Source organism: Nematolebias whitei, chromosome 5 (assembly GCF_014905685.2).
Source record: "Nematolebias whitei isolate Nwh7 chromosome 5, NemWhi1, whole genome shotgun sequence".
In the NCBI taxonomy this organism is placed as follows: Eukaryota; Metazoa; Chordata; class Actinopteri; order Cyprinodontiformes; family Rivulidae; genus Nematolebias; species Nematolebias whitei.
Window position 1 is genome coordinate 23,516,504 of NC_056502.1, and position 14,087 is coordinate 23,530,590.

Here is a 14,087-nt window from a genome sequence, read left to right on the forward strand (position 1 = left end):
TAGGGCAGGATTAAGGATTGGGGAGTGAGGGCTGGACTATGCCCTATAAATATGGTTTATTCAACCTTTATTTATACAGGTTAGTCCCATTGAGCCTCGGGACTCGTTTACAAGAGAAACCTGATTTTAACAAAGAATGACGACAACAGTAGACAATCATAAAAGCATACAAACTGAGAAGAATAAATAATAGAAATTATACTGAAATAACAAAACAAAAACAGCTACATCGTAAAGTGGTAGAAAGCTAAAAACAGGAGCATGTCTGCATTGGTTTTTGCCAGGAACTTAGCAGTTGCTTCTTAGAGATGTCAAGGTCGAGAGCTTCAGATCTTTAAAAAAGATTGCTAAAGTGGTAAAAGATTTATTGTAATAAAAGATCAGATAGAACTTTATTAATCCCACAGGGAATTGTTGTGCCAGAGTTTCAGTACAAAGGAACATACACAAGGAATCACACAAGATATAGAAAACAACAGAGAATATAAAAATACCAACAATTAAGTTCTAAACAGGTCAGGTGCAGACAGAAACAATAAAAAGAGTTTATTGTAGTACAGGATTAATTTTTATTGCAGAAAGTGGGAGGAGTTGAGAAGTTTGATAGCCACAGGGAGGAAGGACTATATATAAAGGAAGGAATGTATATAATATATCTAATGTGTGGCGGACAACTGGAATCAAGTTGACTCCAAAAGTTGTATACGTCTCTATTATTATTTCCTGCAACTTTCTTTCAAATCCATCTGGTGATTAATTAAATATTTTGCTAACAAACATATTACTCTTTCATGGTGGGTGATAACATCAGCCGTCTGCAAAGCAATAATAATTAAAAACACAACTTGGAAACTACAGAATGTGGTAATAGTAGTACTGTGTTGATTTTAAAACAGTAGTAAATCCAAACACAAAAACACTTAATGTTATTTATTTTTAAAGCCCTCCAGTCATGTCGTCTACACCTCAGATAAATAAAGCAATGCATTTGGAAATAATCACTTTAGTGAAAGCTGTAATAATCCTTTGGAGCTCTGGGTCTATGCCCCAATAAACCCTTTGTTCTTAGACTCTAATTTTCAATTCAGTTTATAGTGCCAAGTAACTACAGAAGTCATCGCAGGGCACTGAACAGAACTCTAGATTATAGGCTAGATTTGACACAAATAAAAGTTGTATCTGTTCGTTTTACAGGCCTTGTTATATTTTAATTAACACATCATCGTGTTCAATTTGGAACTTGAGCTTCTGTTTAGAGAACAGGAAAACTTGCAGTAACATTTGAGCACGTTTTAAACGTAGGTTTTCTATCTATTCTACAATAAACACCTAGAAAATACTAAAAGCAAATTACATTTTTTTATGTTTTTTTTTCCCAGGAGTATGATCTATAAAATGGGCACGTTCATGAAACCGTGACAGCTTTGTGCGCGTGGGGTTTTGTTATTGTTTTGTTCTTTTCGTTTCGTATCGCTTCCGGAAGGATGATTGATATTTCCGACACAACGTGAAGTATCCGCTCCGTTAACTCACGCTGTGTGATTTGACAACTGTATGGCTGCTTTGTGCGTCGGTACCGAGTTTCCCCAACACAGAAAACGGCTTCGAAAAGAAGATAAGGCCTGGTCTTCGTTACCAGCTCGGTTATCAGGTCTCTGTCCCCCTGTATCATTTAATTTAAAACAAATAAGCCACGGAGTTAGGTTAAGTTAGCTAGTGCTAAGCTAGCAGAGGAACGGCCACTGCGCGCGACGTAGGAACTTGCCCACGCATGCAGACAGTTTTACTCCGTCCACTACTATCCTCCATCACATTACGCAGCCGGTGCTGGGAAATGGTTTGCACACGCCTTACTGGTAAATGGGATAGTCGTTCGAGCAAACGCGTTAGGTTGTAGCGTTAAAAAGCGACGCTAGCTATCTGGCCTACAATCGGAAACGCCTCATTGTTAGTCATGTCTTTATTAGCTGCTGGATGCTGAAGAGGGAAAAGTCGCGCATAAGTGTCCGACAAATCAACCCCCTGGAGCACGGTTAGGTTGGGACAAACAAAAGCCACCTGCTCGTGTGATTTTAGTTCACCAAAAAGCCTCTACTAGATGTAATGTGTCAGCAGCGGACATAGATTAGCTGCCGCTTGTTTATCTGGACCAATGAGGTGGGTTTGTTGTACTGCACATATCCTGCACCTTAAAAAATGTCTTTTTTTGTATTGTTTTTGTTTAGTCATTCTTCAAGTATCAAAAAGATGGTGCGTTCACTTGCGCTAACTTTGACTCGTACAGTGCAAGAGAGGCGTTCACGTGTTCTTTGTTTTTTGTGAGCTCCAGCTTGAAACAGTTTTTCTGTGTGTCAGCAGATTATGTCACAAGAATCCATTGTGCAGTTTGTTACGTGGGCCCAAAGTGTTGCTTTGTTTTATTTAGTTTTATTGGTCAGGAAATGATTGTATTGCTTTTGAGACTAACGTTCAGCCTTAATCGACAGGTAAAATCTGTTGTGGACATCATTACTTCATTATCTTTACCCGCTTCTTCCATTTTGGGTCATACTTATAAGTTATAATGCTAACCTGCAAGACTAAAATTAATCATAACTTTTATAAAAATGTGGAGTGATTGACTAGTTTCTAGGTGTGTGTCTTATTCCATCAAACCGTGTCTTACCACAATCTGAACACTGCTGCTTTTTATCTTTCTAGGTTGGTTTTTATTATGAAATAACTTCTCAGATTTGATCTTAACACTATGTTTATGTACGTTTACCGTAGATCTGGACAAACAAGCTGGCCCAGCGTTTGTGTGCTGCTGAGTTATCTGCTCCTTACAGTTTACTGATGACACATGTTCATTAGCACTGGTCAAACACAAACCAGCCAGTTTATGCTAACACAAACAGGCGTTGCACCTAGTTCATACACACGTTAGACCTTTTTAATACTGCAGACATTGTAACATGATAGTGTTTTGCTGTAAATGTCACTTTTACGCGTTACAGCCTCCTTGTCTCTGTTTATTCCACAGAGTTGACATGGGGAGTAAAATGTCCTTCGGCAGAGAAAGCAGTGACCAAAACACAGTCTCTCAGTTGACCTCGGAGACGCCTCTTCCTCACACTTTCATTCACTCCTCTTCGGACTGCAAGCAGGTAGCCTGTCAGATTAACAAATATACACATCAATCTCACATTTGTACTATTAGTAAGTATACTAGTATAGTCTAAAAAAGTTAAATCTGGTCCTCTGGACATTCAAAAAAACAAAACAAAGCAAATCAACAAAAAAATGTAGAAACGTTTCGTCCCTCATCCGAGAGACTTCCTCAGTCTGAGGAGCTGTATTCAGCTCAGTCTCTTAAATAGCACCTTCTCAGAGTGGATCAACCAGTTTCGCTGCTGACAACCAAAACCAGCTGATCACATGCTCAAGAAGGACCATCAGCCTAACGATGGATCATTAGCACACTGATGGCTGTTTACTGTTCACAGAGGGCTGAGTGATACTAGCAATCACAGCATTGTAAGAGGGGGACAGTTGAACCCGGAGGCCTCCACCCCTGTTTAACGATGGACGATTTCTTTTCACAAAGATGGCCTCCTTTACTCCTCTCTCAAACCATCGTTCCTCTCTGTCCAGGATGTGAACATCTTCATCCCTGAAAGAGTGACCGCTGGCCTGGCCAGGCCAGGAGAGGAGAATTAGAGAATTTTTTATAAACCTGCACTTTTCTAAAAAGTCTCACAGCAAATCAGTTTAAAGCGTTTTTTAAACCGTTCTGTTCCAGAAATTTGCTATTTTAACAGTTACTCATAGAACTAAGTTGTGAAAAGAAAAAGAAAAGTTGATGATGTATCAGGATTAATCAGTCCTTCCTCAGAAAAACTGTTATTCCTGTTGTCCTCCTGTCAGTGACTTCTATTTAAAATTAAATAGGAAGATTTATTTTTTAGGTGGCAACTTAAACAGAAAAGTTTCTTTTTCCTGATAAGTTTACTCTTATTTAGTGATTTTGCAATTAAACGTGTATTATCTTTCAAGCAAAATGAGTAAACTATTCAACTCTGTGAATATTTGAACCGTTTCTATTTTTTAAAAAGTTCCTAACTTATTTTGTACCTTTATAAGGGCTTACCAGTGAATAAAGTCTCTTTGGTAAATGCTCTTTGCATAAATACCTTTATAACTTTTAAAATGCAAGATAACAGTGTTTATTCAGCTAGAGGAAGTTTGTTAACTCAAAAATGCCTTACAGAAAAATAAAAACGTTTAATTTCACTCTTTAAACCTAAAACTGAAGTGAAACTGTGATTTAAAGTTTCTCCAGGAGGGGGAAGCGTTTAGCTTTCTACCAGCAGGAGTCTATGACGACTTCCTGTGACGTTCGGTTGACATCCTGTTGTTAGCCGCTTAGCTTAAAGTTAGCTTCGGCTAAACTCGGTCAAAATCAACATTTCTGAACGAATTTAAGCGTAAACGTGGCGTAGTTTCAACAAGCACGACTTTTATGCATGAACATGAGTTTTCTGGACATATGGCAGCTTTATTTAGTGATTTTAAGCGTAGTGAAGGCTCCGGTCGTTAGCTGTTAGCTTAAAATTAGCATCGCTAGCATTGTTCAAAAAACATCATTTAATGACGGATTTTAAACTCTAACGTGGCAAAATTTCAGCGAGTATGCTTCGAAGAACTTAACCAGCGTATCAAAATACACTTTTAAAGCGCTTTTCAGCTTTAAAAAGCAGATTTTATTTCCCTATGAAAACGAATTTTCATTTCCGGGTCACGTGACTGAAATCACCAATGACAGAGCAGCGCAGGGTTGAGAGGAGATGACGTAGCCACGTCAGTCAACCTTCTCAGCAAATCAGAGCGCTCCACAGCAGCAATATTCAACCAATCACGAAACGTTAGTAACAACTAGCATGCTAGATTAGCGTGAACTAAAATTCGTCAACTTTTCGTCTTTTAAACTGTCAAAATGCACTTTTTCTGTTAAAAAATGTAACGAATCAACTCTGAGCTTTGCGGAGTCGGCGCTCCGTGGCACAACGTCTTTTAAACCGTTTAAAACAACTCGTTCGAACTTTTTCCAGAACCGAGCTGTCCAGAACCGCATCTGGACCGTCTTTAAACAGAATAGAGCGTTTTCACCCAGCTCAAAACCTTTTTAGTTACGATAACAGACGTACAATTTCAGCTTTCACAAAGACATATGACATTATTTCAGCTTCCTGTGAGCTTCACAGACCAACACGCTTAAAAACATGCAGCGTTTTGACTTCAGGCGGTGCAGCAGCTTCAGCAGCGCGCTGCGTTCAATCACAGCTGACAACTGTTATTTTTCTTTTATGCCAACATGTAAAAAATCAATCTTTACACGAATTTACAGTCATTTATGAGCACGTTACGGGCCACCAACTGTAGTATGTCATATAGGGATATATATTCATACTTTTCACGAGTTCCTCATCTTTCTGACTGTGTAAATGTCGTGCATTGAATTTTAACAGAAATGTAACGAGAGACGTTATTATCTTTGACCCATCAAATGAATGCGGTCATTTATTTTCAGAATCAAAGTTTAACATCAAACATTTACATTAATTTGGCAAAATATGAAAATAATAACAGACAAGTTTCACAAATAATGAACTTCAATCACACGGCGGTGATTGAGGACTTAGCTTCAGATATTTCTAAAATATCTGTACTGATTTTAGGAGAAAGGAGAGTTTAAGATGGAAATGGAGATTTATCTTACAGAGAGATTTGTGAGGGAATTAATCTGTTTGACCAGAACGTGCACGCTCCATCAGATCTCAGCTTGCGACGGTACGCTTGGTCATTTAGAATCGTTACCTGGTTGATGATAAATCAGCTCGGTATAGAATCCTTCAGACTCTTTCAGCGTCTCCGTTGAGAGCAGCTGAAATCCTTCGAGAGTCGTACGAGGTTGTTCAAACAGAAGTTATAATCCCAAAACGTCTCTGGATCATCCTGAACGCGTTTGCATCCAAGAACTCTCTTCATGAGTTAGAACTCCATCACTCTTCAGCACTCTGTGTGGAACTCTCAGAGCTCTGCAGCATCAGACTCTTTTTAGCTCCATTAATCTTCAGCGTCTGGCTTCAGACTTCAGACTTTGTGCACTCTCTAGTTGAACTCATTCCTGAGCGCAGCAACTGCAGCAACTCCAGCAACTCCAGCAACTACATGAACTGGGAAGTTGCCACATTTTAAATGGGTCGACTTCCGGGTCATTTGAGAGCTTTTTGATTGGTCGATGGACCAGGAAAAGGTGTGGTTTGTGATGTAAGATGTTATCAAATTCGAGGGCAGAAAATGAGATTGTTTAAAAACAGACAGAAAGATTATTACAGAAAACCAGACTTCGTGGAGTCAAACTCTTCTGTATCTTCTCAAATAGTTAAACATGACATTTGTTCTCAGTAAACATTTTAGTTGACCGAAAACCGACCTTTAACATACTTACAACCTGGCTCATTGAAGACAGAAAATCAAGAAATGCATATTAACCTGATTTCTTCTTTGAATGAGGAATAAAAATCATTACTTACTGTTTATGTAAAATAAAAATGAGTAGTTTTCTTCAACCTGTAAACATTGAGTGAACTAACACAATTTGATTATCAAACATTTGTAAAATAGTAATGATCATAGAGAATTGTCTTTTCTGCTTGATTAATTCAAGAAAGAAAGTCACCAGATGGCTCAAACTGTATTTCTGGATGCAGATTAATGAAATAACAGTCCCTGTTCATCTGATCAGAATTTGAGGTCAGATCAGGTTCACTACAGTTGTATGGAGGTGTAGATTTATTATAGTGTGCACTTGCACTATATTAAGGACTAAGAGATTGTTTAGATTAGCTTGTTGCTATCTTAAAACAACTTTTTCACCAATTTCCTCTTACAGGATTTTTGGTTTACACTCGTTTACATCAAATTCAGCAACAGCAAAAAAATCTAAAATATTCCATTAATTCTGCATATTCTTTTCTTTTCTTCTACAGCTTTCTAAAGATAAAATATGTGCTGAGAACAGCACGTGGGGAGGTGAAATGGAAGAGACCAGTCTGAACCAGCCTGCCCCAGAATCAAACTCAACTGGACTCCCAATGCCTGTCGACCAAATCGGCTCCGAAGCTGCAGGCAGAAACAATTGTGAGCAGAGTGAGGATGTGTCGTCAGATGTGAGAACGAGCGCAGAACTGCAGCTGACCTCTGGGGCAGCCTGCAGCTCCACAACGGACAACGATGAGCAACCTGTCGAGGGCCGCCGAAAACGTGGGAGGCCTAAAATGAAACAGTCGCAGGCTCAAGACCAAAAAGATTCAAAGGTCACCGGTCCCGACATCGTTCAACACAAAGAGGTTAGCACCACCATACCTTTACCAGAGAGTTTAGTCAACAGCGACACAGACAATATGCCTAACGCTGAAGATGGTCAGTTAATCAGTGCTTCATCTCAAAATGAGACCCTGACAGATGAAGTAGGAGTTGCTGACACTTTGGCGGCAAAAAGAAAAAGGGGACGACCAAAAAAATCAGAGGTCACAGCGTTAAAAACTGTGGCATCTCCACCTATTCCCCCTCCAGAGTTCATCAACTCTGTGCGGAGCCTAAGGAGCAGAGGAGATAAACAAACCCCATCAGAGAGTGAAAACAAGAGCAAAGACGACCCCAGGCAAAGTGACACGGCTCCCACAGAAAGCAGCGCATCTGACAATCATGGGGTCAGAAGAAGGAGGAAACAAAATAAGCTTCAGATTAATCATCAGGTTCCAGAGAAAGTGCCCAAGTTGGATGATTCTCAGGAGGCTGCAGCAGTGTTGAGCAACGCCACAGAGCTGGAGGAAGCCAAGACAGACCAACCGGTGGAGTCGAGCAGTGGCACACTTCAGACTGAAACGGATGAAAACCGTGAACAATTTTCTTCTAATTCTGCGCTAGTACAAGAACAGCAATTAACAGGAAGTCCGTTGGCATCAAAAATGCAGCCTTCTGAGCCACAGCCTGAAATTACTCCGTCACAGGATTTGAGCAGTTTAGAGGTAGATGAACCCACTCAGCCTGAAGAAACTCCGTCAGCATCAAACCCCCCCGAGTCATTTAATCCTCCAACCAATGAAGACTTGCCGAGGACAGAGCCCTCTAGCACAAACGTCGTAACATCCTCTGAAGAAACGCCTAAATCTGTTGAAAGCCTTGCTAATGTAAAAACTGAAAGTACCGAGATAAATCTGGATCATTTCAACTCATTGTCACAGTCAGATAGTAATAAATCTGTTCTCAACACTACAGGGAAATCGGAGGATTCAGTTTCTGGGGAGCGGGATCCTGACACTCAACTAAAAACCGATGTGCAGAAAGAAGACAGCGCCAACCTCAGCCCTAATATCATCTACGTTAAGAAAGGGGCTAAAACAATGCTGAAGTGTGGTTACTGCAATCGCCTGTTTAAATTTTTATCTCAGCTTGTCGTTCATCAACGTGTTCATACAGGGGAAAGACCTTTCACGTGCAATGAATGTGGGAGAAGTTTTAGCAAAAATTCAAACTTAAATCTTCATCTCAAGATGCACAGAAAAAACAACACGTATGAAAAATGTCAGGTTTGCAGTTTAAAAATCTTCGGGTCCGAATATGCCCATCACATGCGCCTTCACAGCTTGGAGCATGAGGTTAACAACAAAACACCTGAAAAGCCAAGCAAAGTGGACGACTTTAAAGATGGCCAAGAAGTTGAGAGCACGCCTACACCAGAAAAGAGAAAAAACGTTTGCCAGTACTGCAGTAAATCTTTCTTGTTCCCGTCCGCCCTCACGAGGCATGTTCGCACCCACACAGGAGAGAAGCCCTACAACTGTGATATATGTGGCAAAGCTTTCGGTCAGTCTTATTTCCTGCGTGTTCACGAGCTGACGCACTGGACTGTGAAGCGTTACACCTGCACACGCTGTGAAAAGTCCTTCGGTCATTACAGCAATGCAAAAAAGCACAGGTGCGTGCCAGTGAAAGGCCATGACGATTCGAATCCCAACAGGCAGACGAAGCCTTCTCTGACGTATACGTGCCACATCTGCAAGAAAGTTTTCGACCGTCTGCAGGAGTTCAACCGTCACATGAAAGGTCACACGGGGATGAGGCTTCTTCGCTGCTTGTGCTGTGACAAGCTGTTCAGTGGGAAGTCTGAATTCAACGAGCATCGCAGTTGGTGCGCAGCGGACAAAAATACCTCAAGTGCTTTTATAAAGCAGGAAGGTACAATGACGATGATCCGGTACAAAGTGCCTATGGCAAACGGTCCATCAGGGCCTAATTCAGCTTCTGACACGGCTTCAAATCAGGAACCAAAACGACAACAGACGCAGATCCACCGTAAGAAGCGCCCCGCTAGCATTGAGAATCCATTCCAGTTGGTGGTCGTACCGCCTCATGACCTCTCGCACCTCGTATCCAGGCTGAACCAACTAGACAATAGATCCGATCCCAGGAAATATCTGTGTCCGAGCTGTGGGCGACAGTTCAGACACATGGGCCGACTCCGAGCCCACATGCTCACGCACGCCCCAGGTCAGCATTACACTTGTACGTGCTGTGGGAAGATGCTAAGAAGCTGGAAAGAACTGTGGCATCACCAGAGAATCCACCGTCGGCGAAGCGGCCGCTTCACGTGTCCACTGTGCGGACGAGGCTTCCGCTTCGTCGGGCCTTACAAAAAACACATGAAGGAGCACCCCGAATTCAAGTGGGTCGAACATCGGCCTCGGAAGGTGTTCAAGCCTTATCAGTGCGAGCAGTGCAGCTGCAGCTATAAGACTCTAGATCTGCTGTTCACTCATCAGCACTGTCATTCATCAACGCAGGACGTGCACAAGAACTCTGATTTTGACCTGTTCATGGACGATCACACTTCACAGTCGAGCAGTAAGATGTCCAGCCCTCCCAGCAGCAACAATCCCTGGAGCTCTTCATGTAAAACCCCACACCCTGTTTGTCAAAAGTTGTCTCCAGTGCCCATAGTTTCTTTTGCCTCTGCTCGGGGGCATGATGTGGATATTTCTACTCGGCAGCATCCCATCAAGATACTTTCAGTCCCAGAAAGACAAACCAGTCTTGACAGAATCAAAGAAGTCAGACCTGAAAAGTCCAATAAACCAGGAAACACTCTGACAAAAACTACCAGCAGATTACAGCCTGCAGGAGCTTCTGGTGACTTAAACTGTGCCGTGTGTGGAAAAGCATTTTGTGCCATTTCAGATCTGTTTCACCATTATTTGCAGCATGCTAAAGGCCAGGTGTGAAAACGTGCATGGAAATGCAGATTTAATGTAGTGCACCATGTTCTGTTTGAAGACCGGCTGTATTTTAACAAGTCGTTAGTGTTTACTCACATCATATCCATTGGGTTTTGTAAAGAACAATTGGTAGATGCCACTATCTTTGATTTATTTATTTTTTTATCGTCATATGTGACATTTTAAATAAAGGAATGGAAACTCTGTAGATGGAGAGTTTTAAAACTTTCACATTTGTCTATTATTCAGTTCAGCACACAAAAATCTGATGTTTTATTACCTGCAGTAAAAACTGACTGAAAGGAAGCACTTGAAGCTGTGACTGGCTAAATAACTGGATAGTATTTTTTAGTTTGAGAAAAGTGTTTTGGACTATATGAGGCGAAAGAATCGATGATCTGTGAAGGGTGTGACTTTAAAAGATGGTTTAAAATCATTAAAAGCAAAAGAGTGCACCTCAACATGTTTAATCTCTGAATTTATGAACATTTTAAACCACGCAGGTGTTTTCTTGCCTTGAGTTTAAACCATTTCAGTGGGAGATCATGGAATTTAATTTTTATTTGTTCTACATCATGGGAACTTTTATTTTGTATTTTAAAAGGACTATCATCTTTGTACATGCTCATTATTGTGAACTTTTACTTGAAAACGGGCTCAAGTTTTAGAAAATATCAGCAAACATTCCCCCTCTGTCACATCAGTGAGCTGCATCTTTCACTGCTTTTGGAGGAAAAGTACATTTTGGTTTTTGTCCTGTGATTCTTGATGGTTTTTTTTTTTTTTGGGGGGGGGTGTCAAATCATGATTTACTGATTGATACGTTACAGTGTGCATTAAAGGATGCTATAGTTTGTCTTAAAATATTTTTTGTATTCATATAGTTTGTCTTTGTTTGCGTGTGAAGACTTTTATTGGTTATTATTACATGTAAAAATGAAGTAAAGTTCTGTGAAATGTCTCGAACGACAGTTTGTCCTGTTCATGATGAATCTAAGAGAGCAGCAACACAGATGACGTTAAAAGTTACAGTGCCTTGTGAAAGTATTCGGCCCCCTTGAACTTTTCAACCTTTTGCCACATTTCAGGCTTCAAACATAAAGATATAAAATGTTATTTTTTTGTGAAGAATCAACAAGTGGGACACAATCGTGAAGTGGAATGAAATTTATTGGATGTGTCAAACTTTTTTAACAAATAAAAAACTGAAAAGTGGGGCGTGCAATATTATTGGGCCCCTTTACTTTCAGTGCAGCAAACTCACTCCAGAAGTTCAGTGAGGATCTATGAATGATCCAATCAGTGGTGGAATGTAACTAAATACAAATACTGTATACTTAATACTGTACTTAAGTACATTTTTCATGTATCTGTACTTAAGTAGAGTTAAATGTGGGTACTTTTTACTTTTACTCCACTACATTTTACATCAAGTATCTGTACTTTCTACTACACTACATTTCTATAATGTGTTGCATTACAAGTTACATTCATGTTGCGGCGTTTTGATTTGTTTGTTACTTTGAAAGTAACCAATGGTGAGAGGGGAGTTGGTCCATTGAATCACTGCAAAGTGGGCAGGTGATGTTAGGCCCGCCTTCAAGAAGAGCTGGGCCATGACGTATATTCTAGTATATATGTCACTGAGCTGGGTGCACCCACAGCATCGGTAACACACCCAAAATGTATTCCACCGCAAGAGAGTCAGCCAGAAGATATGCTCCACCCATGGTCTTATTGAAAGACTGCTCAGTACAAAAGGACAGTTTCTCTCTCCCAAAAGAGCCAGACTGGACTCTAAAATCTTTGAAAACCAACTTCTTCTGAACTTGAACAAGAAATTCTTGCTCCAATATTAAAATGTGTCAGTTCATGGATGTTAGGAGACAAGAGATGTCTCCAAATGTCTCTACACTCGGGTCCAAGTTTTAAAAATGGTGTCAGGAAGTTAAAATATTGTTCAATATTGACCCATTACAAGGTTGAATAGACAGTAGTTTAACTGGTTGATGACAAACTGGAGTTGAAATATCAGTGGAAATGATCGGTGCCTATTTCTTTGTTAGGTCTAATGCTCCTTTTTTCAAGCAGACAATTTTTACTTAAATGTGTTTATTGCAGTTAAAATGACACATTGGTTTTGATTTGTGTTAAATAAAAACGTTCAAAGGTAAAACCATTCCTCTTTCTTATTTTGATTAATGGCATTTAACTCTGCAGGTCATCCCTGAAATTCTGATGCACAGAATCACAAGTCCAAGTGTGAACTGTGTCACAGAATAAAAACGTATTATCTGCAGCATTGTTCATTAAAATGGAACAACACTATTAATGTACTACAGAAAATATACATATGGTACGCAGACTTAAAGATATGTAGACCATTGCATTATGTAATATATTCAGCAAGTACTTTTAATACTTTAAGTATTTTAAAAGCAAGTACTTATTTACTTTTACTTAAGTAAAAATGTTAATGTGGTACTTCTACTTTTACTGGAGTACATTTTTGTCTGTTTATTTGTACTTTTACTTAAGTACAGTGTTTGAGTACTTTCTCCACCACTGGATCCAATGTTGTCCCAAATGACTGATGATGATAAATAGAATCCACCTGTGTGTAATCAAGTCTCCTTATAAATGCACCTGCTCTGTGATAGTCTCAGGGTTCTGTTCAAAGTGCAGAGAGCATCATGAAGACCAAGGAACATACCAGGCAGGTCTGAGATACTGTTGTGGAGAAGTTTAAAGCCGGATTTGGATACAAAAAGATTTCCCAAGCTTTAAACATCCTAAGGAGGACTGTGCAAGCAATCATATTGAAATGGAAGGAGTATGAGACCACTGCAAATCTACCAAGACCCGGCCGTCCCTCTAAACTTTCATCTTGAACAAGGAGAAGACTGATCAGAGATGCAGCCAAGAGGCCCATGATCACTCTGGATGAAATGCAGAGATCTACAGCTGAGGTGGGAGAGTCTGTCCATAGGACAACAATCAGTCGTACACTGCACAAATCTGGCCTTCATGGAAGAGTGACAAGAAGAAAGCCATTTCTCAAAGGTATCCATAAAAAGTGTTGTTTAAAGTTTGTCACAAGCACCTGGGAGACACCAAACATGTGGAAGAAGGTGCTCTGGTCAGATGAAACCAAAATCAAACTGTTTGGCCACAATGCAAAATGATATGTTTGGTGTAAAAGCAACACAGCTCATCACCCTGAACACACCATCCCCACTGTCAAACATGGTGGTGGCAGCATCATGGTTTGGGCCTGCTTTTCGTCAGCAGGGACAGGGAAGATGGTCAGAATTGATGGGAAGATGGATGGAGCCAAATACAGAACCATTCTGGAAGAAAACCTGTTTGAGTCTGCAAGAGACCTGAGACTGGGATGGAGATTTATCTTCCAACAAGACAATGATCCAAAACATAAAGCCAAATCTACAATGGAATGGTTCACAAATAAACGTATCCAGGTGTTGGAATGGCCAAGTCAAAGTCCAGACCTGAATCCAATCGAGAATCTGTGGAAAGAGCTGAAGACTGCTGTTCACAAACGCTCTCCATCCAACCTCACTGAGCTCGAGCTGTTTTGCAAGAAAGAATGGGCAAGAATTTCAGTGTCTCCATGTGCAAAACTGATAGAGACAAACCCCAAGAGACTTGCAGCTGGAACTGCAGCAAAAGGCGGCGCTACAAAGTATTAATGCAAGGGGGCCGAATAATATAGCACACCCCACTTTTCAGTTTTTTATTTGTTAAAAA

The 14,087-nt window shown here is 40.4% G+C and overlaps 1 protein-coding gene across 2 annotated transcripts; it reads left to right on the forward strand.

Annotated features, from left to right (window-relative positions):
* Positions 1-1,524: 1,524 nt before the first annotated feature.
* si:dkeyp-84f3.9 (zinc finger protein 836) lies at positions 1,525-11,105 on the forward strand. 2 transcript variants are annotated; one of them, XM_037676360.1, is made up of 3 exons: positions 1,525-1,651; positions 3,023-3,146; positions 7,032-11,105. In XM_037676360.1, the coding sequence occupies exons 2-3, from the start codon at positions 3,030-3,032 to the stop codon at positions 10,323-10,325; spliced, it is 3,411 nt and encodes a 1,136-aa protein (XP_037532288.1). In that variant the 5' UTR covers positions 1,525-1,651; positions 3,023-3,029; the 3' UTR covers positions 10,326-11,105. The 2 variants fall into 2 exon arrangements, with proteins under 2 accessions (XP_037532288.1, XP_037532287.1); XM_037676359.1 differs by lacking the exon at positions 1,525-1,651 and adding an exon at positions 2,097-2,157.
* The last annotated feature ends 2,982 nt before the right edge of the window (positions 11,106-14,087 follow it).